Source organism: Bemisia tabaci, chromosome 2 (genome assembly GCF_918797505.1).
Source record: "Bemisia tabaci chromosome 2, PGI_BMITA_v3".
NCBI lineage: Eukaryota > Metazoa > Arthropoda > Insecta > Hemiptera > Aleyrodidae > Bemisia > Bemisia tabaci.
The window spans coordinates 69,795,743-69,823,170 of record NC_092794.1 but is presented as its reverse complement, the minus strand read 5'-3'; the positions used below and the strand labels follow the sequence as shown (position 1 = coordinate 69,823,170).

Genomic DNA, 27,428 nt, shown 5'->3' with positions numbered 1-27,428 from the left:
TATAGATATACCGACCGTTCCGGCTTCAGAGGCCGAAAGTTCCGGGTCCTGGAGCCGTAGTTTCGATTGCTCCATGTGCTATGTCCGGAGCTTCTGTCCTCTGAACCCGGAACGCAGACGGTATGTCTACAGAGCCCGTAAGTACGGCTTTCACAGCCGTAGTTTTTTTTCAGTGCATCATTTTACTCAAAAATGAAAATTTTGACATAAGAAATTTGAAACCATTCAATTCGATTGTACCTTTAGCGATTTCCTTGGTGCACAATACTTTTCACAACTATGTTTTTATTTCCAGGCCAATTTTCACTCAGGTGGCAACGATGGAAACCTTTCCTTTTTTTAGAGGAAAGAGTCATCACCAACTGTCAAACAACGAAAACATTCTATTCACCTCCGGGCATCGGAGGTGTAAAAACCAAGCGAGAGCGCAAGGGAGCCTTTTTCTCCAGAATTATCATACGGATGGTCACTTAGCGCCGACAGAGCCCTCCGCCGTCGGTGATAGACAAATACGCGGAGTGAGGGCGCTATTGTCTGCGCGGGCGGCAAGCGTTAGAAATGGGACGCGCCCGCCGCAGCCGAATACGGGGTCGCATCGGAATGACGGGATAGCCGCTGTGACGCAGTAAAAATTCGGTACGGCCTTTGTCCGCGGCGCTTCCGAGTCAATATTGTGACCGGCTCTTCGAATCCGAATTCCAGAAAACAATCGCCATTTCATATGCATTAGGTCAGGCTAGAGACAAAAAGAGACCCTCTACTGGTCTTTTGGCGACAGGTGAAAACTTTTACTTGACTTTTACTTTTACTACAAGATGGATGTCCATATTCCATATGAAATATGTAAGACGCGATGGCGTGAGTCCTGAACTCGGAATGGTCTGCTCTATGCTACTAGTTTGAAGCACCATTACGAATAAGACAAACGCATACAAACAAGAAGCGAGGGAAAGGATGAGCGTTAACGACGGCGCAGAGATACAACTATTCGTACTTGATGGACGTCCGTGCTGCATCTGAAAAATTGAAGGCACACTCACGCGAAGCGTGAGCTCTGCTATATGCTGACAATGAGGTGTCGCTCAGATTGGGGAGAAAAGTTAAAAAAAGAGGCCCGAACACATCTCTCCTACCTTCGGCTGTGTTACTTACGTTGTGCTTGAAACACCATTTCGAATAAGACAAACGGAAACAAACACAATATGGAAGTAAAGCGAGGGAAAGGAAGCGCGTTTACGACGGCGCAGAAATACAAATATTCATACTTGATGGACGTCCGTGCTGCATCTCAAAAATTGAAGGCGCGTTGACGTGAAGCGTGAGCTCTCAATGCTCTGCCATATGCTGACAATGAGGTATCGCTCAGATTGGGGAGAAAAGTTAAAAAAGAGGCCCGAATACGTCTCTACTGTCTTTTATGCAAAATTGCGATAGAAATCCTATGGAAACATCGCGTACCTTTTGGCAGGAGGCAATGCGAAGGTCCCATGAAAACGTCAGGCATGCAGGCAATCAGAGTGGGCAGTGTATCGACGAAGAGATTTTACGGTGTCAGTTGATTCGAGGCATGTAGCTCGGGGGGCTAGGGGCTCAACCCTCCCCCCCCCCCCACCAAAAAAAACAAACAAATAAGGTTTTTCTTTAAAAATTCCCTGGGAAAGACCCCAACACCTCCCTTCCTCCAACTATAAGTAGGGCAGATTTCCCTCACCGGGCCACGGGAGGGGGGGAGGGCATTGAGAGGCTTGATGGGCTGGGGGGGGGGGGGCTTGGAAAAGAAGGCGAATAAGTGCAGTTTTTGAAAAAAATTGAGGCATTCATGATTTCAAGTGAAACTGGTCTCTATGCATGGTCTGCGAAAAGTTCGCTCCCGAAGTCAAATTTTTAAGCATCAAAAAGTCAGTTGGAACTGCCTTCTGCCAGAAAGGTTCATGCGATTTCGAAACTTTCAACAAGTAGTTCTCGAAATTGCAAAAACTGCACTTCCGCGCCTTGTCCTCCAAGTCCCTCAATTATATCGTCTCTCGTCCGAGCCAGGTTCGCGCCGGATCGCGGGCGGCTAAAAAACGGCTATCGGGAGGTGGACAAAATCGCGAAGCTCCTGTCGGCGATCCCGCCTACCGGGCAGGAGCAAGTGACATTGGTCGCGGGATTCGCGGGCGGCGGGCGCGGGTGGGCGGGAGGGGTGGGGTGGCTGTCGCGGCGCGGCCGGCGCGGGCGCCTCAGTACGCGCTCGAAGCCGAAGCCGAGCAGGTCCCGAGCTTCCGCCCTCGGCCGTTAGATGGCACCGGTCTAACCTCAAACGTTGCCCCGCTGATTTGCTTTTCGCGAGGTTGTTTTTGTCAGTTTTGTTTGGCACGGGCGCTCGATTCTCCGCGAGGATTCCACTCCGTCGTTTTTCTCAACGCGTGGTTCGAACCCCGCCGTGTCTACCAATTACTAAACTATCGTCACATCGTTGTTTTGAAGTGTGCCGCCCAGAGTGGTTAACATTGTGCTTCCCTCCTCGAAAACCCGGTGTTTCTGTAGCCTTCAAGGGCCGCCTTAACTTTAATCACGTTCTGATCGTGTCCTTACTTTGTACTTAAAACTTGCTTATTGTGTTCCTTTCAATCTACATAGTGTTTTTAACTCTTCGAATCGTGAAATTCACTTCTTTGTTCGCTGAATTTGGAAGTACACTGATTACATCATCCACTGGAAACTGTGTTCTTAACGTTCAAATTCTTGTTTACAAACGGTTTGGTGCTTTATCCGCTTACTCGGTGAAATTGGTACCTTGTTAATGGTCGCGGAAATTGTATTATTTTGTGGTGTGATAATAATTCAGGCCCGGTGCCCGTATCTAGTTCTTTAATCGCATATTAATTTAATTTTGTGTCAGAAAGATACTTGTACCCACGTAGTTCTACTCAAACGGTGTGTTTCGGATCAACAATTGTTTGGTGTCTCGTGTAGTTTTCGTTCAAAATCTGATTCTCATCATAGAATGAATTCGGAAGCAAGTTAGTTGAATTTGTGAAACTCATACGGTCGACCCTCTCACCCTACTTTGGACAGTTTTTGAATGGTTACGAAAATATCCAACCTGACGTCTGAAAATGCAATGGGCATAGGTAAGCTCAATCATAACATTTTAACATGTGCTCCTCAAGATCACTAGTGGTCATCAGGCTTCACAATTTTCACTGAAACATACTCCTCATCAGTGTAAGTGTACTTGGGTCTCGGAATTATATGTCGCGTCGGCTAAAGCACCGATCGGAAACTTCGATCATTTTTACCTTTCAGTCGGCTTTTGAATTTCAGGCGAATGCAGATTTAGAAATTTTATATTACCTGCAGGTAGTCACGAAGGAGGGGGAGGGGGGGGGTAATGAACCTACCATCCCCACCATTCTAAGGTCAAGCACAGGTACAGAATACATACAATGTTTTCGTAAAATTGGTCTCGTTCTGTAACCCATGATAGAGATGCAATATTTACAATTCTTCGTTTTCAACTAATTAATATCTTACTTCATTCGATAGATCGCATTTTAAAGTGATACTGAATCGGTACTCAGGTACCTACATTTTTCAATTGCCGTCTATATGCCTGCCGCGCGTGTAATAATGGCTATAGAATTTTGGCTGTAAACTAAGTCATAATCTCACCTCAACAAAAGTAAAAGTGAGACTCCGACTTTTTTTTACTTTTCTCACCTTACTTGCGCCTCCCATTTCGATCCGTTTATGACAATATGCATGTAATAAAGTAGTAGAGAACAAAACCGACGAAAATTAGGATCTAAATGCTACCTATTGTGATGTCCTCTACTTTAAAATTTTCCGAGAATAATAGAGCGCAGCTTTTTCTCCACAAAAATGAATTCGTCCTTTTCACCGCTGCCTCATTATCAGAAATTTGAATAGTTATTCCTGTCCTTCCGTATTCGAATAATCGCAGTCTCGTGGAAAATTCATTCAGGTTGTTCAAGTACATAGTAATTACGTATATTATGTGCGCCAGTTTAAAGTTTTATCTAGGTAGCAGATACGTTCTCGTGAAACTTATATTTTGGCACCTTCTTAATCGATGATAACTTTTGAACGAGAAATCCAGACAATTTTTGTTTTGTGGGTCTGAAGTATTTCAAATTATGATTTTAACCCATGTGCCCGAGGATTAAATGCATTAAGTAGTCATCCACTTGAACCAAAAGAACCGACAGATGCAGTATTTTGATTGTACCTCAAAATATTTCTTTGGGACATTTTTTTAGTGAAAAAATAAACAAATTGTTAGAGGTCTGTCCCTCCTTGCGATTTTAATATACATAAATTTTACAAGTTAGGTACTCGATCATTTTATTACGTCACTCCCCACCTAAAATCATGAGATTCAGAGATTTTTAACTAACAATGGGTAGGTCTTTAAATCTGGAAATTCTCAACATCTAGCCAGGTGGGATTGATATCGAGAACTTAGGCGTGGGGCCACCTTATGCACCGGAGCTTTTACCTGAGACACCGATTACATATTTGAAAGTATTGCAAAGTAATACCTAATTAATGCATTTTTTTTCTAAATTGAAACAATGAAAACATAAAAACTGGTCTGATTTCTGAGGCGATAAACTTTAGCGCACAAGAATGCGGAATAACACCCACGTTTTGTTGACCTTGTAATTCGGCTCGAAGACTGTGTCCTTAACTAGGATTATTTGCACAAATTCTTGGTTAATGAATTCGCTAATCAGATAAGATTCGATAACCTTGAATGTAATGAGAACTCTTATTCCTAATATTCATGTTCAAAAATGAATTGAAGAAAATAAAGATTCACGAGAGAGTTAGTTTGCGTCCAACGCGGCGATTTTAATTGCCAAAAATTTCCGTTTTCGACTTAATTGTTTAATTTTGCGAATTTTTTTTGCCCAATTTTTATGTTGGACAAATTTACAAATCAAACGTGTCAATATCACATCTAGGTACAATGCTGTAAATGTACGGTCTTATAAATATAGCATGCGCAACAATCGGAAAATTAATTTTAATTTCGGACTTTTTTAAGAGGAGAAATTAAAATCGGTTTGTTTCATAACTCATGTTAGAGAGTTTTTTTTTTTATTCCATTTATTGAGGCTATATATCTCTTCAGTTTCTCAGAAAGTGACGGTGCAGCTGCCTTTCACCCTCATCAAGAATATATCAATTTGACAAGTTCGCGCTCGAGTACAGATTTAATATTTCCTTTCAAAATAATACATTCAGCTGTGAAATTTCAGGAAAATGCGACCTTTCCACTGGAATGTACCTAAAATAAACCGACGGTTGCATAAGTCTTATTGTGAGAAAATTTTGGAATGCTTGGTTTAATATCATCAAAAACCATTCAAAGGTATATCCATTAGGTGCCGCTTGATTGTTGAGGTTCAAAAATCAAACCAAAAAACTATTTATGTGCATCTGATGCACTTATCTGCCTCCCTTTTAAAAACAAATAAATCAATAAAAATATTCAAATTTTACCTAGGTAGGTATGATTTTTTCGGCTCTGAATCCACTTGAAAGACCTTCCAACGTATTACGCCCGTGTTTTGGTTTCAATACCAACAATTCCCAAATAAATACCTGAAATTTTACACCACATCGGCCTTATCCCTCAAAATATATGTTCGGCTCTCGACCTTGCACATTATTAAGCCCCAGCAACAGTGAGAGGGCAGTGCGATTCGAAATCATACTAATCGCAAACTGTATTAATGAGCTCCGAGTTTTACTTCGACGGAAAGTAAGTGGAAATATTCACACGAAGTGACCGCGAAATTTCGCCTTTGTCTGGCAGCAAAGGGCATCTCAGGTTATCCTGCTTCAAGGTCCTATTTGGACCACGGACAATGATGTATGAGCGATCGGCCCGGGCCGACCCACATTCGACCCAAGTCAGTCTGAAATATTCGTGAGAGACATCCATCTTAAAATCCCATCAAAACTTCGTGGATCTCATTAGTATAGCATCCGCGACAAGTGAGTCACAGGCGTGCTGGAATACAATCACGTAAAGCCTGTATCCATATAAGACCCTTATTAATACCGTGCTAACGAAAACACCCTATGAGCATTAAACTATTGCCAAATTTCCTCCCATAAATTATATATTTTTCAAGAGAGTTGTGAATACTTTTCCTTCAAATTTTCATACACTCTAGGTTAAATTACGGACAAAATTCTCTGAAAAATTTAAGGATAAAGACTTGCGAATTTTACTGAAAATGTGTGTTTTTTCAAAAGAAATTTGGCAGCTTTTGAAGGCTCATACGGCGTTCTTCCTTAGGGCGACAAATTAGTCGTCATGGTTTATACGTAATTAATTCGTAATGAGTACTTACGGAACTTGCAAAAATACAAGTATTATTCAAAAAAACACTCTACTCATTGCGCGTAAAATATTGATACTCAGCGTCATATTTGATGATAAGTATGATTGGTAAGGCACTACAGAATGAAGGAATGAAGAGACAAAATTTATGTTCTGTAGAAATTCTTTTAGGCTCTTACTAGCCCTGTCATTTTAAAATTAATGCAAATCGTCAGTTTAAGGTAGCGACATTTAGTTGTTTCTCTTTGGTAGGTAACACTGATGATAGCGCAACTTGATACTAAATAGCTCAACAGCGTTTGAGACCAAATAGTACTAACAAATTTTACTTTGTTTCATTAAATGAAACTTATCCCATTCTTTCCTATTCTTCATTGTTTCCACTTATTGAAATAATTAACGTTTTCATTTTTCTTAAATTGAAATCGACACGTTAGACTTTGTTAAATAGGCGTTTAGAGTTTTACTTCATCGCTCTAAATCAATTCGAAGAAATTTTCTCATCTCCATACAAATTACGGGGTTTCCTCTGCCATCGAGATTGATTCAAATTTCCTTTTTTTGAAACCCTTATTCCCTTCGGTCAGTAAAATTTCCTCGCTGCTAAATCCGCCAGATAGGGTCGTGATGGAGCAGATATTGTCATAAGCCGGGTCGCAGTGGCGCGGCGTGACGTTCTTTGCGATGTATCGATTCTCTGCCATTTGAACTTGTGGTAAAGTATCGATGACGCAGGACCACCATAATAATCGATTCTTTTCCACTGTTTTAAATGGAAAGATATCGATAATTGATCGCCGGGCACAATACTATTTTCACCATGCTAACGGCGCGGCCGACGTTTCAAACGGAAAAGTGCACGATTTGATTCTCTCCTCTTTTTGAAATGTTCGGGGAAAGTAGAAAGCGACGTTTAGTTTTTCATCCTATTTTTTTTCCATCGAAAGCAGAACTACTCTTTTTACATAACTTTTTATACTCTTTTACTCAGCTTCTCCATATTAACAGATCAGAGTTCGAGCAATGACCATCCGAGATACTGCACGTCCAGTGACAGTGGGGTTTTACGTTTCCACTCCAATGAGTCAAATCATCGCAATATCGAGCCTGAGTGCCTTAGTCATCTCTCAATAACTGTATTTCTCCAATTGAAATATAGTACCACCCAATCAATTTTTTTCTGGGCCTCACAAAAATAAATGAGTTATAGGTTTCATTATCAGTATGGAATGAAATTTTCGAAAGGCCGAAAAATATCATAACTGCAGACATTAATGCGTCTCCGCTCGCCTCTCGGTTGAACAATCAGATTTGACGTAAACGAGTATTCGCATTTTTAGGTATTTTCTTGCCTAATCGACTTTTTGAAGGCGCTTTTTCATCATTTGTATCTCATAGATTTTGACCACGTTAATGCTATGGAGCTTAAGATGTTCTACCCAATTAATAATTCAACGTGGATTTTGCCACGTTGTGCTTCCATTCTTCTTTTTCTGCGCGTCCTCCTGGGGGGGGGGGGGGGGGGGGGGGCTAATCACATCTAATTGAGATATACGTCGTTTGATCAGCTGGAGAGGAACAGCACCATATAGCTGCTTTTACTGTCGTCGGAGGGATGAGGATAGTTAGGTGTTATAAGGCGATATTACGGCTAGGTCTTGTACGAAGGCTCCTCGAGGCATTGTGCCTATTAATTCCTCATCAATTACATCCAAGAGCTAAATTTATTAAGCGTGGCTCATGCCGCGCGGCAGGATGCACATGCGCTCGCATTTCGATATATTGCGGCATGTAAGTAGTATAAATAGATCCACTTTTCCACGGTGGCGCCCTGCATCGGGCAAACGAGCAATTACAGAGTCAAAATATTTATGCATCGGTGCAAAATGCACTATTGTAAGGCGGCTCATCGTGGTCGATGATTGCCAAACCGTGCACGCAATTCGGGTATTAACGTGTAAAAATTAAGCGTGAGGCAAACGCCATTTAGCACTCTCATTCCCTCAGGAGCTTTACTCTCTGTCTGAATGACGAACCAACCAAAAAAATGAAACTATCGAGCCCTTATTTCGTATTTCCAATTGAATGGAAATCGATATTTTAAGGCTTTTCAGTGAAATAATACTTAAAATCGTGGAAATTATCCCAATTGGAAGCTGATCATGTTTATTTCTATGCCTACCTTTCAAGCTATGTTTGATAAGACATTTTTATGTTATCTCCAATCGAGGGCATATTTTTATTAGAGTCGCCGTTGAATGATACGTGTGGATGTGGGATATTTCACTTCAAGTATAAACCTAGTGTATAAGATTAAAAGTTCCTTGACTGATAACTTTGGCAACGATATAGCCGCACGTGTGAGGCAGCTTTGATGGTTAGTGTGAAATCAATTATACGTCATTGCAAATTCATAAACCCGTCGGTCATGCCATCAATCTTGAATCTCTTTTCGTAAATCGCTCTCTGTTAATGTTCGCCGCCGATTGTTTTCTTGCATTTACTTTTGCTTTGTTCCGATTTTAACGCGCATGTGCTGTCAACGAAATGATACCCTTACTTTGTGGATACTCCAGACCTGGTTACGAGTTTTTATATTAGCGTTCTCGTTGTCTCTCAAAGTTGAAGGTTGAATTGGTTTTCATTAAACTTTTTGTAGGAATAATTTACATTTTTCTGATTTAGGATCTTTTCAGTGTAGAAAAAAATACAGTATATTAAGGACAGATTGCAGTTTTATGACTCACATCAAGCCGTCTGGATGGATGCGATCATTTTACCACCGTGCGTCTCAATTTAGTATGAAACTGAAAGTGTCACGATGGAGGGAAAAACGCTTATCCATGCACAATTTTCCTTGACTTATAGAGTTTTTAGATGAGCTTTTCTTCTATGTCGTGAGATTTTTAGTTATATAATGAATTTAAACGCTCTATGACAAAATCATCATTTGTGTCAATTTATATTATTTGAATCGAAAAAAATTAAATATTGCACAATTATTTTATCGGTTTTTGATGCAAATCTGCCCACCATTCACAGAATTGTCGGCAGTAACATTTTTCAGTGCAGCCTAATGAAGAGATGTCCTGAAGTTAATTTTATTGGTCGGATTGCCTTTTGAAAAGTAAATACATATTGAACTGTTTCTACATACATACATACGAGTCGCTGTTATAGCGCTCTTTGGCGCTTTGCGACACCTAATCGCCACAAAGCTCGGTCTTCCCACAGGTTATCAGGGAGTTGACACTCCCTCATCTCACTTAACACCCCCTGTCGCCAACCTCTCACTGGGCGTCCCCTACGCCTCCTCCAGGAGGAACCCAATCAAGCATCTTTTTTGGCAGCCTCTCTTCCGTCATCCTATTGACATGACCATACCAAACAAGAACTGTTCTACTGTTCTTCTGGTTGAACTGTTTCTACAGTTCAGTAATGACTGGCAAAATTAATGCCACAGAAAAGCTTTACTGAAGGCACAAAAAAGAACAGGGATGTAAGAGGCCGCAGAAGACCGAGTGCATATACATAGAAACCAGAGCTAAATGTGACAGAAAAAAAAAAATTCAGAAATTCAGCTTCTGAGTGTCTGCTTTTCGCAATCAGTTCTGACAGCAAAAATAAAGAGGGTCTAGGGTGAGTGAATTCGCAAATACAGTTGTGTCCGAAAAACGTTCATAGAATCTGGAGGTTGGATTTTCGTTCGGGCGACAGAATGAAAGAGCTCAAGTAGGAACGGAAGGAAATACATTTAAAAGGGATTAGCCATAGTCTCGGAGACATTGGGAGGAGCAAACCGAGATCGGATTCTGCGTAGAGGTGACATCCGGAGTAAAAAGATACTGGTGGACGCCAATAGGGTTATGTCGCCGCGGAGTTGACAAATACATAAACTGGAGGCATAATCTGGAGGTGGAATTTTCGATTGGACCACTGGTTGAATAGGCTCAAGCAGAAGCAGAAGGAAATACATTTAAAGGGGACGAGTTATAAAGCTTGGAGACATTGGGAGGGGCGGACCGAGAGTGGATTCTGCGTGGAGGTGACATCGGGAGTAAAAAAATGCTGGTGGACGCCAATCGGGTTTTGTGACGGCGGAGTTGACAAAGACAGAAAGCGGAGAGAGCGACAAAAGCGGGGGGCGCGTTTCCGCCCACTCGCGCCGGTGCGGGCGCTGGGGGTGCGCATCCGCTCCGGCTGCTGGGTCGATGATTCGCCCGACGGGAGGGGGAGGGGGCGCGCGGTGGCGTCGCCGGGAAAAATGGTCACTCGGAGTGACAAGGGCGGGCTCTCGGCAGGTGAGCCGGGGCGCGAGCCAATCAGGAGCCGGCGTTGACAAGAGCAGTGTCACCGCGCCGCCGTGGCCGCATCAATAACGGCGGGGGGTGGCTAGCGGGCGCCTGGCCGAGCCCGGGCAGCAACCCGCGCTACACCCGTGCTCGGCGGGCTCGGCCGGGCCGGGCGCTGTGCTGTGACAAACCCCCGGATCAGCGCATGACCAGCTCTTTATGCTGTCCCCTTCGCTCTCCGCCCCGACCCCCGCCCACCTCCCGCGTCCTAACCCTTTTTCGATCCACCCGCCGTGGACAGTGTGATAGACTCAGTGACATCGCCTGCACGCGACGAGTTTTCGCGCCGGTTTCTCCACTCGAGACCCCCCGGCCCCCTCCGCGAGTGTCCTGTGTTCCCCCCTCACAACCCCTTTACGTGGTTTTCAGAGTGACGGGACTCCGGTTATCGATCCAATATCGAGCCGTGTGATTCTGGTACCTAGTTTTCTGTCTTCGTTTTACCCTTCAGCGGTTCTTATCAGTTTCATCTCTTTCCCAAGTTTCGAAAAATGACTGAGATTACCAAAAGTTGCATCGAAAGTTCTTATCTTTAAAACGGAGAGATTTTACCCAAGCACTGGAAAGTTTCATGAAGAAGTGTGGAATTCCCGGAATTCACACCAAATTTGTCGGTAATATTTAAGGTTAGAGAATTACCTCGGAATTTTTTCTGCAGCTCAAAACATAGATTTATTTCCTTTTCTTGCGTCTGATGTTACTGACCAATAGGTACCGAATCTTTTTTCCTCTAAAATCATTAATTTCTCTTACAAGTATCATGCGTCTTTAATTTGATGATTTGAAATTTTCGTTGTTTCTCATCTCTTATTAATTTTTTTTTATTTCTCTCTATTTTCCGAGATTTTTCTTCTTCAACATCGAATCCCTGTCCAAATTTTTCAGGGTTTCAGCATCCTTTCCTTGTTTTCTCTACATTTATATCCTTTTTCTTTCATTTTGATCCGTCGCCGTTTGTTATTTCACGATGCAAGTTAATGATCATTGAACTGCATTTCGCATGCAAACGTCCAACCTAATTTCTGACAGTTTTCCATCGGTAGTTATTTGCCTTTCAATGAGAAGTAGATCCGTGGAACACAATTTGCTGTAGCGTTTGAAAAAGAAATATAATCGTCTTAGTTTTTATTTTATTTTTATCTACCTCCATCCCTTACTGGCTACGAACCGTGAATCTGCTTGCAGCCCTCTCGACTTTTTTTCCAGTTACTTTTGCTTCCTTCAAGTTACTGGTCAGCAACTTTGGCCTTATGTTTTTGCAAAAGGCTCCTCTAAAATATTCCTTCGATCAATCCACATGGACGTAAACAGAAATGGATAAAAGAATGCCGCGGACCTAACCTCAAAAGTTGAAATCATCGCAAAACATGCATACTTATTTCTTCCTCCGCTTTTTAATATATGCTCATTCAACTTCCTAACGTAATTGAGCACAGAAACAATATATTAATTAAAAAATAATTAAAATATATTTAAGATAAAATATAAATAATACAAATTAATGTCTCACCGTGTTAATATCCTAAGTACACATAAGTATTTATGAAGCCCACGTTCCTTGCTTTGATGCGTTACATAAATTTCTCCAGATTTTATGCTGAGGTCTCAGATGTATCAAAGAATGTAACAACATGTACATTAAAAACGAAGCCATATCAACCATATGATTGCTGATTCTTGCCAGTTTTGTAGATTTCTGTGATGAGAGCTGCTTAAGATTAGTACCGGCTCAAATTGTTACATTACAGAGAGGATTCCGAATATGTTTTGTATTGAACCATACTTGATTTAATTACTATGCGAAGTCCTAACTTCTTCTGGCTATCTTATCATTACCGAGGGGAAAAAAAAGAATCTTTCATTTTTGCTCTGTATCACATTTACAAAAGTCTTCACTACCTGCGGAGCACTCTCAGCGCTGTATGCATTAAACTTTTTTTATAGAATCTACCTCATTCATACTTATGTTTCAATAACTTTGTCATTTTAGATGCCATAAAAATCAGAAAAATGAATTTTCAAAAACAGTTCAATGGTTGGCCATCGAACTAAATTAATACCATAAAAAAGTGCACATGTTGCGGTTCCGTATAATTATCCAGTAATGATGCGGATTCTTTCACGAATTATAAAAGAATAATTAAAAGTAAACGTTTTTTGAATTTAAACAAGACGCTCATTATTTAAAAATCTTCATATTTCTTGCTTTTTTCCTTAATTTTGTTCTGCCAGTAAGTGAAAGGGCATCTCATTAAGTTATTTTGCCAGGAGGGCTCATCATTACCAAAATTCACCTTAAAATAAAATTAATTTCAACTGCACGTTCGTTTCGATTAGTATGATATTACAGTGTCCGTCTTACATAACCACAACCGTTACCGTGAAAATGATCGCCTTTATGTTCGTCTCAGTCCGTCCATCGCCGCGTTTTATTGAATTTAAATGTACCTAAGAATTTTGTCCTTTTAACCAAGATCAGTGCCTCTATATTTTGATAAATGCGAAAAAGTTGTATACCGTTTGAATCCAATATTTATCCGAGGAACGCTGGTGTCGCTGATGTAAGAAATCCAGGTAGTCAGGCAAATTATACTTGGATCCCAAGAAATAATAAACGCCTGTCATACATCTCTCGGTATTTTTTGTACAGTGTACCTAATTTAAAAGGTCATAAGTTCATTCTGTGAGTCTTGCCTTTTCCACCCTATCCTCAGTGAAAACCGGTTCCAAGTTGAAAAAAATGAGACGGTGCTAAGATTTCAAAAGGAAAATGTGTAAAAAAGTATGTTGTAAAACTCCACAATTATATTCAATGCCAAGTGACATTCGTACATTTCTTATTCGTCATACATGAAGTAAACTTATTTCTGCACTAGCGCTACCATGCTCGAGGCAACCCTTCAAATGTTGCAGGATATTACCATGCACGTTGCACACACATGAAACTTAATAATTTTGCGTCAATAGCATCATCACTATATTTTCTGGGTAATGTAGACTTTCTGTAATCTTTGGTCAACTCATTCCCAAATTCTCGTCTCCGTTCCGGCTCTCATTCCGTTTGTTCCTTGCGTCGCCCCTCATCCCCCAGTCCATCTCGGTTTATAATCTTTGGAATTAGTGGAAATACTATCTTTATTTCCGTTTGCGACACCGTGGAGGCCTAAAATACGGGAACCAGGGGCGGACTGGTCATGGGGGCGGGGAGGCGATCGCATCCTAACAATTTGCCGCGGAGGTCCCGAAGGGGCCCCCGGGGCAAAAGCGTATGTGATGAAGGGACCCCCGAAGAATCCTGAGAATGGGTTATTTTGAAGTTCAAGCGCTGTAGAATCCAACTCCAATAATGCTTAAAATTGCGTTTAAAAAGTGTGAAATTTTCAAAATTTTCCGGGAGAGGGACCGTGGACCTTCCTAGAGGGGCCCCTGAACGACAGGAAGGGCCTCCACATTTAGGTCGCCTCCTAACTTTTCGACTACCAGTCCGCCCCTGACGGGAACCAATCAGAAATGGATTCGTATTGTCTTTTGTTTCAGTATGAAAGGAGACGAGGCGGTATGATATTAGGACTGCTCCGGCTGGCGGCGGCGGCATCGGCAATCGGTATAGCTGTGTGGAAAATACCCTGCTGTTAGTTGGCGGGCGTTGCAAGGGGGCTCGAGCGGGAAACCGCAAAATAGGTCGGCAAACGCCCAACCGGGCCCAACACCTGTGACAAGTTGACTATTCATTTAGTCGCCGCCGACACCGCAGCCGCACTCCTTGCGGTCAGCCCAGGCGTCAACTGCGCGCGACCGTGTCGACGACGACGCCGGCCAATGACAAGTGAATCGATTGTTTTCAAAAGCCAATAAGTCCATTTTTGCATGAGCCTTGGCTTGCTTAAAAGGACATGCTAACTAAGATTCATCGAGAAATGGTCCTGTTCCCTTTAGAAAACAACTGATTCACGTTTAAAGAGACCGTCTCTCTCCTCGTCCAACCGGAGAGTGTCTCAAACGATTCTCCTTGTGCCCTCAAAGGAGCCAAAAAACGTTTTCCACCACCTTGTTTAAGACACTAACCCACAAGTGGAGAATCCGCACCAAACAATTTTAATGCTGCGTATGAGAGTGCCTGTTAAGCCGTGTTAGCAGCATTTTTATTCTTTTTTTCTCCGGCATGGGAAATTGTAAAAAAACAAAAAAAATGTATTTACCTCAAAGTGAGAAAATTTACCACTTTGTGACGTCATCAGGCGGCATTTCCCATTTGAGTTTGTATTTTAGTGGATTAGGTCTTTTGGTAATATCTCCTCCAATAATTCTTCATTTTAAAAACCGAGGATGTTATAGTGCTCGTAATTTTGATTTTCTCAAACATTCACATGTGAACTGCGTTTATTAGAGAGGAACCAAGGCACATCACCCATGGCCAGATTTAGCCGGGCAATTTAATTTTTTACAAGAGAACGTTTATGCGGATTCCTGGGAAAATTCTGAGGAACTTGCTACGCACTATGCAGGAAATTCATTGAAATTTGCACAAAAATCCTCACAACCGTTTTCAAGGGCCGGATTTTCCTACTTGCCGCCCATGGTCCGCCTGTATTTTGCCGCCCCCTTCTCATTCGTTTTGAAACACCAATAAAAACCATCAAGTGAACGTGCCAGCGGAGGAGGGGTGCATAAGACGCGTTTACTCGTGTTGAACACATTTTTTGGGAAAGCCCTGTCAACACTACTAGCAAAAAGTCACGGAACTTTGCGCGAAAGTAAAGTTTCGTAAACCTATCTTTAATGGTCAAGGCCTTCCATTCATAAGAAATGAACTAAAAAATTATGAAAGAACAAACACAAAATTTGGTTTAATGATTTTGACTTCCGCCGCCGCGCCGCGCCGCGCCGACCGCACCGTGTTTGGCGCAATGCGTGAAGTATTCACGCAGTCTTGTAGGCGCTATGCGCTTCACGCTGACCGCACTGTGTTTGGCGCAATGCTTGAAGTATTCATGCATTCTTGTAGGCGCTATCCGTTTCACGCTGACCAGAATAACCGCACTGTGTTTGATGCAATGCGTGAAGTCTTCGTGTAGTCCTTCGTGTTGGCCGTTCCAGGCCAAATTGTGTGTTTGGTGTTTCTCTTAACTCGACTAATTAAAGGTGCTGTCTCTTGTATCACTGACAGACGACAAAATTAGAAATTACTATACTCTCAGGAAATGAGAGATTTTGTAGCCTTTTCTAGTTTGTAATTTTTTTTTCTAAATCCGATTTTTTTTATACCTATTTTTAAAAAAATTGCAAAATTTGCCGCCCCCTAGATTTGCCGCCATGGGCCGCGGCCCATGTGGCCACCCCCTAATCCGGCCCTGCCGTTTTCATGTAAAAAATTGAATTGCCCAAATGAATTTGGCAGTATCTGATGTGGCTTGGTTCCTTTCTGCTTAACGCGGTCTATATAGTCAAATCGATTTCAAGGCGCATTTTTCATTGAACGGATGATTCCATTCGTGGCTATTAATAACGTGACAGTTTTTTTTCGGATCTGCCCGGGCGGCTCGCAGTCGCACCTGTGCCGCGCGTGGTGTTTTCCCCGCTTTCCCGCGCGCGGATATTCAAATCCGTCTCAATTTCCCCCACCGCTGCGCGGCGTCGCGTCGCGGAGGTAATCCAGTGTCGTGGCGGGCGCGGGCGAGTCATTTATCTCGAAAATAATAAATTCCGCGCCGGGCTGACTCGGTGCCGGGCGAAATTTGAAATTTGATTAAGTCGCGGAGGGGCGCTGTCTGCGGCGTCCATGATGCGTCGCGCAGGGCTTTGAACCGTGCTCCTGAGAGAGAATCCGTAAAACAACTTGTCGGCACCCGAACGAAGGAACGTAACTTCATTCCAAGGCTGAAAAATTGACTCAAAAAATTCAATTTTTTTCAAGAATGCACTTGTGAGATTCTTGCTTGAAATTTTTCTGAGTCTAGCATGAGGTCAAAAGAAAAATTTGTGAAATTTTCAGCTACGAAAGCCTTAAATTCTTCAGGTTGAAATGCAATTTGTGAGAAGAAATTCGAACAAAGGAATGTAACTTCATTAAAAAATTGCAAAATTGACTCCAACAATTTAATTTTTTTGAAGAATATACGTGTGCGATTTTTGATCAAAAGGCTTGAGTGGAATTTGGCAAAAGTTAGGTAGAACACCAATGCTAGGCCTGGAGGACAAGGCGCATAAGTGCAGTTTTTTTTTAAAAAAAAAATCGAGATATCAATTATTTTAAGTAAAACTAGTCCTAATGCATATTCTGTGAAAAATTTGATCTCTAATTCCAATTTTTAAGCAAGAAGTCTGTTTGAACTTTCTTTCCTCCGTAAGGATCCATGTAACTTCAGAACTTCAAGCACTTATTTCTCGAAATAGCAAAAACTGCACTCATGCACCTTGTCCTTCAAGTTCCTCAATTGACCGTTCGGCCTGTACTTCCGACGCAAACCATTTTTCCGTTCCCGTTTTCAAATTTCTTCCCTTTTTGTTAAATCCGTGCCCGTAACTGACTGTCACCCGGGCCCTTAAAAATATAGAATAAGGAGAGTTGAGAAATCCCTTTGAAGCCCACCGAACGTCGCGCAGTGATGGAACGGGCCCTCGAAACATCGTCCCTCCAATGCAAGGGCGTATCTAAATTTTCTCATGAGCTCTGCTCTCCGTATAAGTCTATGCAATCCGGGGCTCATCTTGAAATAGATGTTCGCCCTTACGTCAGAGGAGCGACGAAAAGAGGTGGAGCTGACAGGGATGAATTGGAGCCACTGTCTTGTGCCATATCGATTGACCCTATTGCGCCTCCGCTTCGCCCCGAGCCCCCCGGCCCCCCTTCCCTTCCCCTTCGCAGACCCCCTCAAACCCTCGTTTCTCCGTAGCAAAAGTGTCCACTCCCCCAGGATGAAAAAGGGGGAAACGACCCCCTCTTCCCGCCCTCTCGGTCCCCTTTCCGGGAGTCTGGTAAAAAAGGGAGACGGGTCCCCTTTCTGCCCCCTCTCCCGTCTTCCCGGTAATTTTCTCTTCGCCTTTGCAGATGTGTCCGCCGCCTGCAGTCGTCGGATGCTGTGGAGAAATAACGATGACGCTTTTGGAGAGCTTGCCGATCTTTCTCTTTTGGCTCTCGAAGCAAACTGGATAGGAGAATGTTAAGCCAGTCCTGTTCTGTTCAATTTTGATGTATTGAATGGAAATATGTATTCATTTATAGTGCGAAATCAAGCGTTGATTCTAACATTTGAACCGTCTGATTTCGTTTGGTTTTGAAATATTCGAGGAAGAACACAGCCATGAGACAGACTGAGAAATACGTTAGGTCTGCTTCAATTAAAAATCCGTGATTATTCAACGAGAAAGTTAAGGGTGAAAAATCTAACTTTTAAGTGGAGGAAAGTTTCTTATGCGAACGATCCGTATCTTTGGTGCATGTCTAGTACTTACAAAAGCTTAGATGCAAAGTTTGGTAATTTTTGAACTTCAGGGAAATTAGTATTGCTATACAAGAGGGAGACTAAGTGAAGAGCGAAATAAGAGAATTGATAGCCAGTATGTTTTATATGTGCGTGTGAATAAGGAGGGGTTTAGATGTTTTAGCAAAACATGTTTCCCCTTCCTACATCAAAACACCTTTTTCAGTCGTCACTTTTGTTACAGCAGTACTATACACGCTCACAGAATTTTTATCGTGCAGAAACAATTTCTAGTAATTCTGCTTTCAGTTAGAAAAAAAAGTAAGATCATTTTCTAATAAAATAAGATAAATTTAGAAATAGTAGAAAAATTACGAGGGTTCGTTCGTGCACGAGAAAAATCCTGTAAGCGTTTTTGATACTGCTGTTACAAAAGTGTCTACCGAAAAAGGCGTTTTGATGCAGGGAAGGGAAACATCTTTGCTCATACACACACAATTGAGAAACTTGAAGATTTGTAACAGTGAGGACTTTAAAAAAAAACACAAGACCACATTTTCAAAAATTGTTCTATTTCTCTCTCCGCTATGCCGTTTTCAGCGATTTCATGCGATTAAGAATCTTACCATTTCCAGAGATTCCGCCGAACAATAAGTGCGCTTCAATATATTTTTTTTTATGTCCGGATCTGCACTCGCTAATACTTACAATACGCGTACATCAGTGTTAAAGTATGAGTCTTTCCGATAAAACAATCAGACCACTACCGAGAGTTGCGTCCGGACAAACTATGAACATTTCTAACCATTCCGTTTTGCTGCATTAATGATGACGACAGGTTACTCGGTCCACCACCATCCATATTTCATTAACTGTGAGTATTCATTCAATCTTTATACATTGGTTCTCCGTATAGTCTTCATTAGGACCGCGTTGAGCAGAAAGGAACCAAGCCACATCAGCTATTGCCAAATAATTAGGCGCAATTCAATTTTCTATATGAAAACGGTTGTGCGGAATTGTGTGCAAATTTTAGTGAATTTTCTGCGTAGCACGTAGTGAATTCCTTCAAATTTTCGAGGAAATTTGCACAAACGCAAACAATTGGATTGCCCAGTTAAATTTGGCAGTAGCTGATGTGGCTTGGTTCTTTTATGCTTAACACGGGCCATTAATGGTCAAAGTTGATACTTATTTCCCCAAAACTTGATGACTTTATAGGATTTCTAGATTCATAGATGTCATCGATACTGCAGTGTATCTCTCAATAAAACAAGATTTTGTGCCCGAGACTTTAAAGGAAGACGGAAAAATCGCTAATCTCCCCTCCCTGTCCTGCCACTGACCGTACATTGCAACCTATAGGGATTCAAATATCCGCACCTCATAGTTCTCCGTTGCTGCTATATACCGGAAACCGTTTTAATGTAAAGCTTATTGATTTTTTATGAACTTTAGTTTATGACGTCAATCCGGCAATCATGTCATTAAAGCTGACTGTGCAGTGACGTGGATTTTCGATTAGGTTTTGTGAATGGAGTTCTTTATGTGACATAATATAATCTAATTTCCTGCTCGTGTCATAATAACAAACAGATAATAATAGCCTCCCAGCGTATATCAAAGAATGTAGCACTGAGTGACACATTTTCGTTTGACTGACCTCTTGACGCCTTACACGAGGTCAAATTGACAAATCAGTCGTGAATTGATGTCATGTGTTTTTCTGCCATGCCTCGATTTTTTCAATTTCCATGTTTTCCTCATTTAATGTAGGTATTAATCAAATTACACTTTACGATAGAATAACGATTTTTCAAAGAAAAACGCGCATTTAAGCATAACAATAATATGAATTTGATTTTGTATGAGACTAATAAAAATGAATCTGGTGTGATTTCAAAAACAAGAGAGGGGGGTTGGCTCTCTAAAGCACTTAAATATTATTGTAGAAAACTTCACGGAGATATTTCTGTTCCCGGGAAACTTCAAAGGATGTACTGTGTTGTTCACAAAAACTTCCAGGAGATATTTAATTGCAATGGAGATATATATTTTTCAATTTTGAGTCTTTGGCCGTATTTCCTCGAAAACCAGACGATAATGTAAGATGGGAGACATTCTCACTAGCATCACGTGTCTCATGATGAATAGTATGTATGTACAGATTTGCTTTGAGCATCAGGGATAGGGAGAGATCCAGCAAAAATCAGAGGCGGATCTAGCAACTTGGCAACATTGTTTTTCTCCTTTTAAACCTATGAAAATGTATCGATTTTTGGAGGGGCCAGGTGCTCCGGCATGAATCGATCATTTAACATAGGTTCAATAGGAGGAAACCCGGTGTTGCCAAATTGCTAGATCCGCCAATAGCAAAAATCCACCGTTCTGAGCGGTGCCTTTACAATTTTGGAATGTTTTAAGACTTGCCTGCCTGCTACACGGTTTGTGTCTTTTGGAAGCAATAACAGGTCAGTTGCACCGGTCTCAGAATCATGTATTGATGCCTGATTCTTGCAGATTGGCTAACAATAATGAGATCCGTCGGAACATCAACTTTCGGCATGCGTCCGACATAGATGAAGCTATCGCGCTTTAAAAAAATTATGTTCATGACGTCATCCACGGCGGTAGTGACACCCATCTTGCTTCCAATGACTTCCATCTTGCTTTCATTCGAGTTTCACGTTGGTAACCACTGTAAATGTGCGTCTTTCTTACTGATGAAACCACGATGGAAGAAACCAAGCGTGTCACTCCAGCGAGGGATAACGTCATAAACAGAATTTTTCAAAACGCTATATCTTTGTTTATATTGACCGTATAGAGTTGCTGTTCAAGCAAACATCATTATTTTTGACTAATCTACACGGAAAAAAAACTTCGCGCATGGGACCCGAAGTTAAGGTCATATGGATCTCTAAAGTTTTCTGATCACGCATCGGAAAACTTGAGGTCGAGCTGCCGAAGTTCGAGTCAGACATCGAGGTACTTCGGTATGCACCGGAGTACTTCAGATGTGTGACCTGAACCCTTCTGTTTATGTCGAAGTACTTCAGATGTCTGACCCGAACTTCGGCAGCTCGACCTCAAGTTTTTAGATACGTGATCCGAAATCTTCAGAGATCCATATGACCTCAACTTCGGGTCTCACGCACGAAGTTTTTTTCTCTGTGTCTGTACAAGGATTAGGTATCAACACCTGATTCTGAGACGGCGCAACTTACCCATTACTGCTCTGAAAAGAAGTTACACGTTATATAGACACACCAATCGTTCCGGGCTCAGAGGCCGCAAGTTCCGGGCGCTGAAGCTGTAGCTTCGATTGTTCCAGATGCTACGCCCGGAACTTTGGGCCTCTGAGCCCGGAACAATCGATGTGTCTATATAGCCCGTAAGTACGGCTTCCACGGCCGGAGTTTTTCCCTATCAGTGTGCCTCTGAAAGACACAAAGCGTGTAGCAGCGCAGCGTGGTGGCGGATCTCGTCCCTAGATCACAGAGAATCAATTTAAGCTGCTCTGTAGGAAGGTTTGAAAATATCTGGTAACTGGCGTTGATCGGTAGATGGCGTTCGAGCGCGGCCGCGGACGAGAGAAGCGCGAGTGGCGAGTTGGTTGTCTGGCTCGGCGTTGATGCTTTGCATGCGAGATGGAAGCGCCACAGGCAAGGTCGTGCGCAGGACGCCATGCGGTGGTGGCCGCGCCGCTGCCTCGGACGTCAAACGCCGCGCCGCACCGCGCTGCACGCCAACGCGGTCCCCTCCGCGCCGCGCCGCGCCCGTCGCGCCACATGGGGAACGAGGTTTTGGAATCGTCCCGTCATGACGTCTTTTTCCGAAACTGTAACTTTTGATGGTATTTTTGTGTCATTTCAAATATCAGCGCCACAGTCATGGAATACCAGGAAATGTCAGGAAATTTTAAAAACCCAGGGAAAACCTGGAAATGTCAGGTAAAATGACGAAAATGTCAGGGGAAAATTGTCAAATCACCTTTATTTCCTCTCTAGAATGGGTTTGACGTTTTGAATAACAAATTTTGCCTAAAAACTGTTTCAAATCAGCATCTGGCAAATGGAATCCTCAATTTTCAGAGAATTTGACCAAAATGTGACAGAAAAATTAAGGAAACATCAGGGGATTCCATTTTCTACATTCTGTGGCAACCCTGAAATACGATGAAGTGTGTTGCACTTTAAACTATGTTAAACATTACGATATGCATTAAATCTATTGAAGAGATGATCAAAAATGAATTCTCGGCAAGTCGATGACCAAAATGCGAGACCACGTATCTCCATCGCCGTGATTTAGAATTTCAGCTCCTCTTTTATTTTTTCGAGGAGGAATAAGGCATTTGTGTACTTCGAAATTCATTCAAAATTATTTGCTAACAGTGTGGAAAAATCAAGAAGATTTTCAATATATAACGTTGACTAGTTTTCCAAAGAAAAAGTAAAGTTTGACGGGAGGTTCGCCACGTCGCTAATGGAGACACATGGTTTTGCAAAATTTTTCATTTTTAAAGACGATTTGTATACTAATCGCACAGCCACTGTAGAGACGTTGCGCAACGCAGAGGATTTTATTACTTAGCATACCGAGCAAAATTACTAGGTTTTTTACCCTACGCTGAGAGACCTCGCAGGTTCTAACCACCACCCAGTGGCGTTGCGTAAATTGCGATATGTAGATTGTTATGCCACTTAAACCTATGGAAAAGTATCGATAAGCAGGGTGTTCGCAGCGAACACCTTACTAATCGATTCTTTACCATAGGTTTAAATTACATAACAATCGATATATCGCAATTCACGCCACGCCACTGTCACCACCCCCCCCCCTCTTTTTACCACCTTTTCTTCAGTTAACTTCTAGGTTAAATTGGCGCTTTTCCAGCGTAAGGGCGTATCTTGATCTGCGCATGAGCCCTGGAAAGCATGGATTTATGTATGAAACAAGGCTCACGTGGATATTGAGCTCCGCTGCACAATCAAACTGCACGGGAAAGTGCGGCGGAAAGGCGCGGGGAATTGACAAGCGTAGCTCATAATTGATCAGCCTTTTCGACGCGTCGGAAACAAGTGAACACGCATACGTTTACAGTTGAACCGAGCCAATTACCGAGGCTGTATCGACAATGAACACCTCGCACCCCAGCAGCCCCCACTCCCAGATCAGCCCCCGATCCCAGACCACCCCTCGCAAACGCTAACGGAGAGAGGAAAAGCGATCCGTTTAACTCCCGATTACCGCGCCAGGAGCCCGAGGTGCGGCTGCCAAATTGGTGGGAATGCACGCATCTCTTCGACCTCGAATTTCACGGAAAAATCCATGTATGATTGTAATCCAGAACAAAATGGAAGGAAATAAACACTATCATGGAAAAATTAGTAACCTCCGAAGTCCCCAAGGCAAAAAGCCGTGCTATTTATTTTAGTAGTTCTGGAGACCCAATGGCAAAAAAACTTGTCCTTTAAAGTTCTAATTTGAGTCACCGGAGCGCTGCATCGATACCATTGAATAACATAAAGGCGAGCTCCAATGTTATATTTGAGGCTGCAAAAGGGAGATTAATTTTGTTGCAATGTCTGACGGGGTGGGAAGTAAAAATACGAAAAGTAAAAATTGGCTTGAGACTGAAGCACTATAATATATTGTGGAATCTCTGGATCTTGGGAGATTGAACATAAATACTAATATATTCACCGCAAAAATGCGGAACCGAGTATCTCCATTCCGGGTATGTAAAATGTCCAGCCCTAGGTATTTTATTTTTTCGAAAAGAAAAAGTCATTTTAATAGCTTGTAATTTATACAGAATCCTCTGGTGACCTAGTAGAAAGGTCAAGGAAATTTCCCAGATATCGTTTTGACTATAATTTTCCGAAGAAAAAAAATAATATGATAGGAAAGGACTACGTGCAAAATGGGCCATTTGGGGCTCGGGGCGGATACCTTTGAGACTTTCCCTATTTATTCACCTAACAATGCCCCATCTTTTCCCAAAGTTTCAAGCCCCCCAAAAATTTTGGGGAGACGAGGCGGGGGGTCAAAGTTAAAAACCGGCAAAATTTTCGCGAATTTATTACTCGAAAACCAAGAAGTTTTGGAAAACGCGGTTTAAACGATTGTATTCAGCGTGACGAGAGCTTTCAGAAAATGTATAACATCATAGGGTTTTGTCAACTTCAGCTCGAGTTATCGCCTCCGAAGCGCCGGAACGCTCGAAAAAGACCCCTTATTTTCTCACGTTTGGGCCGATTTAAAAAAAAGCCATTTTTTTATTTTGATGAAAAAATGATATGTTGTTCCCGACTCTCTGTAGCCCCTCTAGCTCTTTACCGCATGCTGGGGAAATGTTTTGGTCGCGTGTTATAAGAGCGGAAAGTAGCGAAGGTCGGGAAAATCGGCTATTTTAAACTGCGCGCGCGGGCGTTGATCGGAAGGAAAACGTCCCCTCCCACTCAGTTCGGCGAATCACACTCCTCTGCCGACCTCGCATTGTTGCCACATGTCTCCTGATCTGTCGCCGCGCGCAGTTTAAAAATAGCCGATTTTCCCGACCTTCGCTCCTTTCCGCTCTTATAACTCGCGACCAAAACATTTCCCCAGCATGCGGTAAAGAGCTAGAGGGGCTACAGAGAGTCGGGAACAAATATCATTTTTTTCATCAAAATAAAAAAATGGCTTTTTTAAAATCGGCCCAAACGTGAAAAATAAGGGGTCTTTTTCGAGCGTTCCGGCGCTTCGGAGGCGATAACTCGAGCTGAAGTTGACAAACCCTATGATGTTATACATTTTCTGAAAGCTCTCGTCACGCTGAATACAATCGTTTAAACCGCGTTTTCCAAAACTTCTTGGTTTTCGAGTAATAAATTCGCGAAAATTTTGCCGGTTTTTAACTTTGACCCCCGCCTCGTCTCCCCAAAATTTTTGGGGGGCTTGAAACTTTGGGAAAAGATGGGGCATTGTTAGGTGAATAAATAGGGAAAGTCTCAAAGGTATCCGCCCGAGCCCCAAATGGCCCGTTTTGCACGTAGTCCTTTGCAACGTCGAAATTATTACGCAAGTTTTACAATTATAGAAGGCCCTTTTACTGGTCAGTCAATTTCTGCATACAAAGCTTCTGGTACGGTCCTAGTCGAGATCACTGGAATGTTACAGTCAGCCCCATAACAGACCGCAAATGTTAAATATGCTGCCGGCACATGTACCTACAACTGCAGTGCATGCCGAAAAACGTCATACCTAATTAGTGCGTTACTTGTCTAGTTTTTTGTGATTTATTATTGTGTCACTTAATTTAAAATTTAGATGATTATCATACCTTCAATCGACGCAAATGTTTAAAAATACAAAAATATACATTTTATTGTCTTTTTAAGAAAGAATAAAGTATTCTTTCTAAGAACTTCGCTAAATACTCGTATTACAAATAAAAATACAAAAATAATTATAAATACATCAAATCTTCGTATTTTGATCCAAATCAGATCATGTGAATTCTTGCCATAACCGCACCATCACTGAAAAAAAATACATTGGATCTAGAGTCCAGACTCTTGAAAACATTGACAAGAAAAAGGACTCTTGATTCAATCGGATTTAAGCTTAAACCAAAAGGAAATCCGCTCAAATTAAGAGGCTTGGTTCTTGATTTAAGCATAAATCTCATTCAATCAAGAGTATTTTTTCTTGTCGATGTTTTTAAAAGTTTGGACTCTAGATCCAATGTGTTTTTTTTCCAGTGATGAGTGAAATCAGGTCTAACTAGAGAACGATTTCAACCTTCATTGTGTGTCAAACAAACTTTACAAGCACGCATTTGGCTCATGCACAGTTTGTGTTGTCTAATTGTAAAAATTTTTACTCGTGATAAAAACGCTCTGACTGCTATGATCGAAGGGTTTTTGTTAAAACGTTCTGACCCCTATAATCGAAGGGTTTTTGTTTGCAAATGTAAGGCGAGTCCTGCATTCCGCAACAATTCGTGTCTCTATTTTGACACGGGGCATTCTTTTTGTCCATCCCGAGGCCAAATTTTCGCTCTACCCGATAATCCGGTGAAAAATCATATCGGGGGTGGCTCGAAAATGCGAGGCTCCCCCGAGCGCCGGCCATCGCTAATGATTCGTGCAAATCCGTCAAAACTGCGCGGAGCATTGGGACCATGATCGGGGAGGGAAGGAGGGAGGGTGGGAGGGGAGTCGAAGCCGAAAGGGGTTGCTTCTGCGGTGGCGAAAAGCTCAAAACGGGGGTGGATAGTGGCGACCGCAAAACAAAACCCCGGTGAGATGAGCTGCACCGCGCGAGGGGCGGGGGAGGGGGAAATCTGGTCGGGATTTAACGGATCCACCGTGGGGGCGCGTATGAACGCAGTCAAAATGAACGAGCATTGAAGCAGGTGGTGCCGAATGGACTTTGAAAGTCATCGAATCCTTTTTGGCTCTGCGGGCCGATTATTGAGATTTTGTGTTTATTGGACGGACATAAATGATATAGCTAGGTTAAATGGCGTAGTCTGATTTGTCGGTTATTTCTTATCGCTGCTTTGTCGTGCCTATGGCGAGTGGAGTTGACGACAAGCTAAAGGCACCCTTGGAGGGCCAAGTTCCTAAAGCACCATAGTTCACGGAACTTGGCGCGAAAGTTAAGTTCCGTAAACCTATCTCTGTGTGGACAAGGCCTTTCATTTATAAGAAATGAACGAAAAAATTATGACAGAACAAACATAAATGTGGTTTAATTATTATAACTTCCACCGCCGCGCAGCTCTGATCGCACTATGTTTGGGACAATGCGTGAAGTATTTCTACAGTCTTGTAGGCGCTATGCGTTTCACGCCGACCGCTGCCGACCGCACTGTCTTTGACGCTATGTGTGAAGTATTCATGCAGTCTTGTAGGCGCTAATATGTGTTACATGCCGTGACCGCCACGCCGCGCCGCGCCAAAGGTTTCTCCTTTTCATCTCAAGTCCTAGTCATCATATCCCGATATATTTCCGTCAATTTTACCCGACTTTGGCGAGACAAAGCAGGGATGAGCCGTAGCAGACTAATCACACTACGCCATTTTTAACCTGTGTCACATATGTCCGCCCGACAAACATATAATTTCAAAAATCGGTCTGCAGGAGCCACTCATAAAATACGTAACGCCCAAGGGGAGGCAGTTGTTCCGAGTCTGCGTTACGGAACGGAGAGAAGGGTTACGTAACGCTTAACGCTGTATTTTAAAATATTTTTTCAAGAGTCCGGCTGAGGAGAGCGTTACGCCAATTTATTTT

General features: G+C 42.3%; 1 protein-coding gene across 4 annotated transcripts in view; it reads left to right on the top strand.

The window, feature by feature from the left end:
• The first annotated feature begins 2,215 nt into the window (after positions 1-2,215).
• LOC109041868 (zinc finger protein basonuclin-2) overlaps positions 2,216-27,428 on the top strand; it is a 293,909-nt gene continuing 268,696 nt past the window's right edge. For 2 of the 4 annotated variants that reach the window (XM_019058365.2, XM_019058363.2), the window contains exon 1: positions 2,216-3,116. In XM_019058365.2, the coding sequence (XP_018913910.2) occupies positions 3,068-3,116 (49 nt within the window). In that variant the 5' untranslated portion in view covers positions 2,216-3,067. Of the gene's footprint in view, positions 3,117-10,953; positions 11,343-18,737; positions 19,012-27,428 lie in introns of those variants that run through there. The other 2 variants (XM_019058364.2, XM_072296173.1) reach the window with 2 other exon arrangements.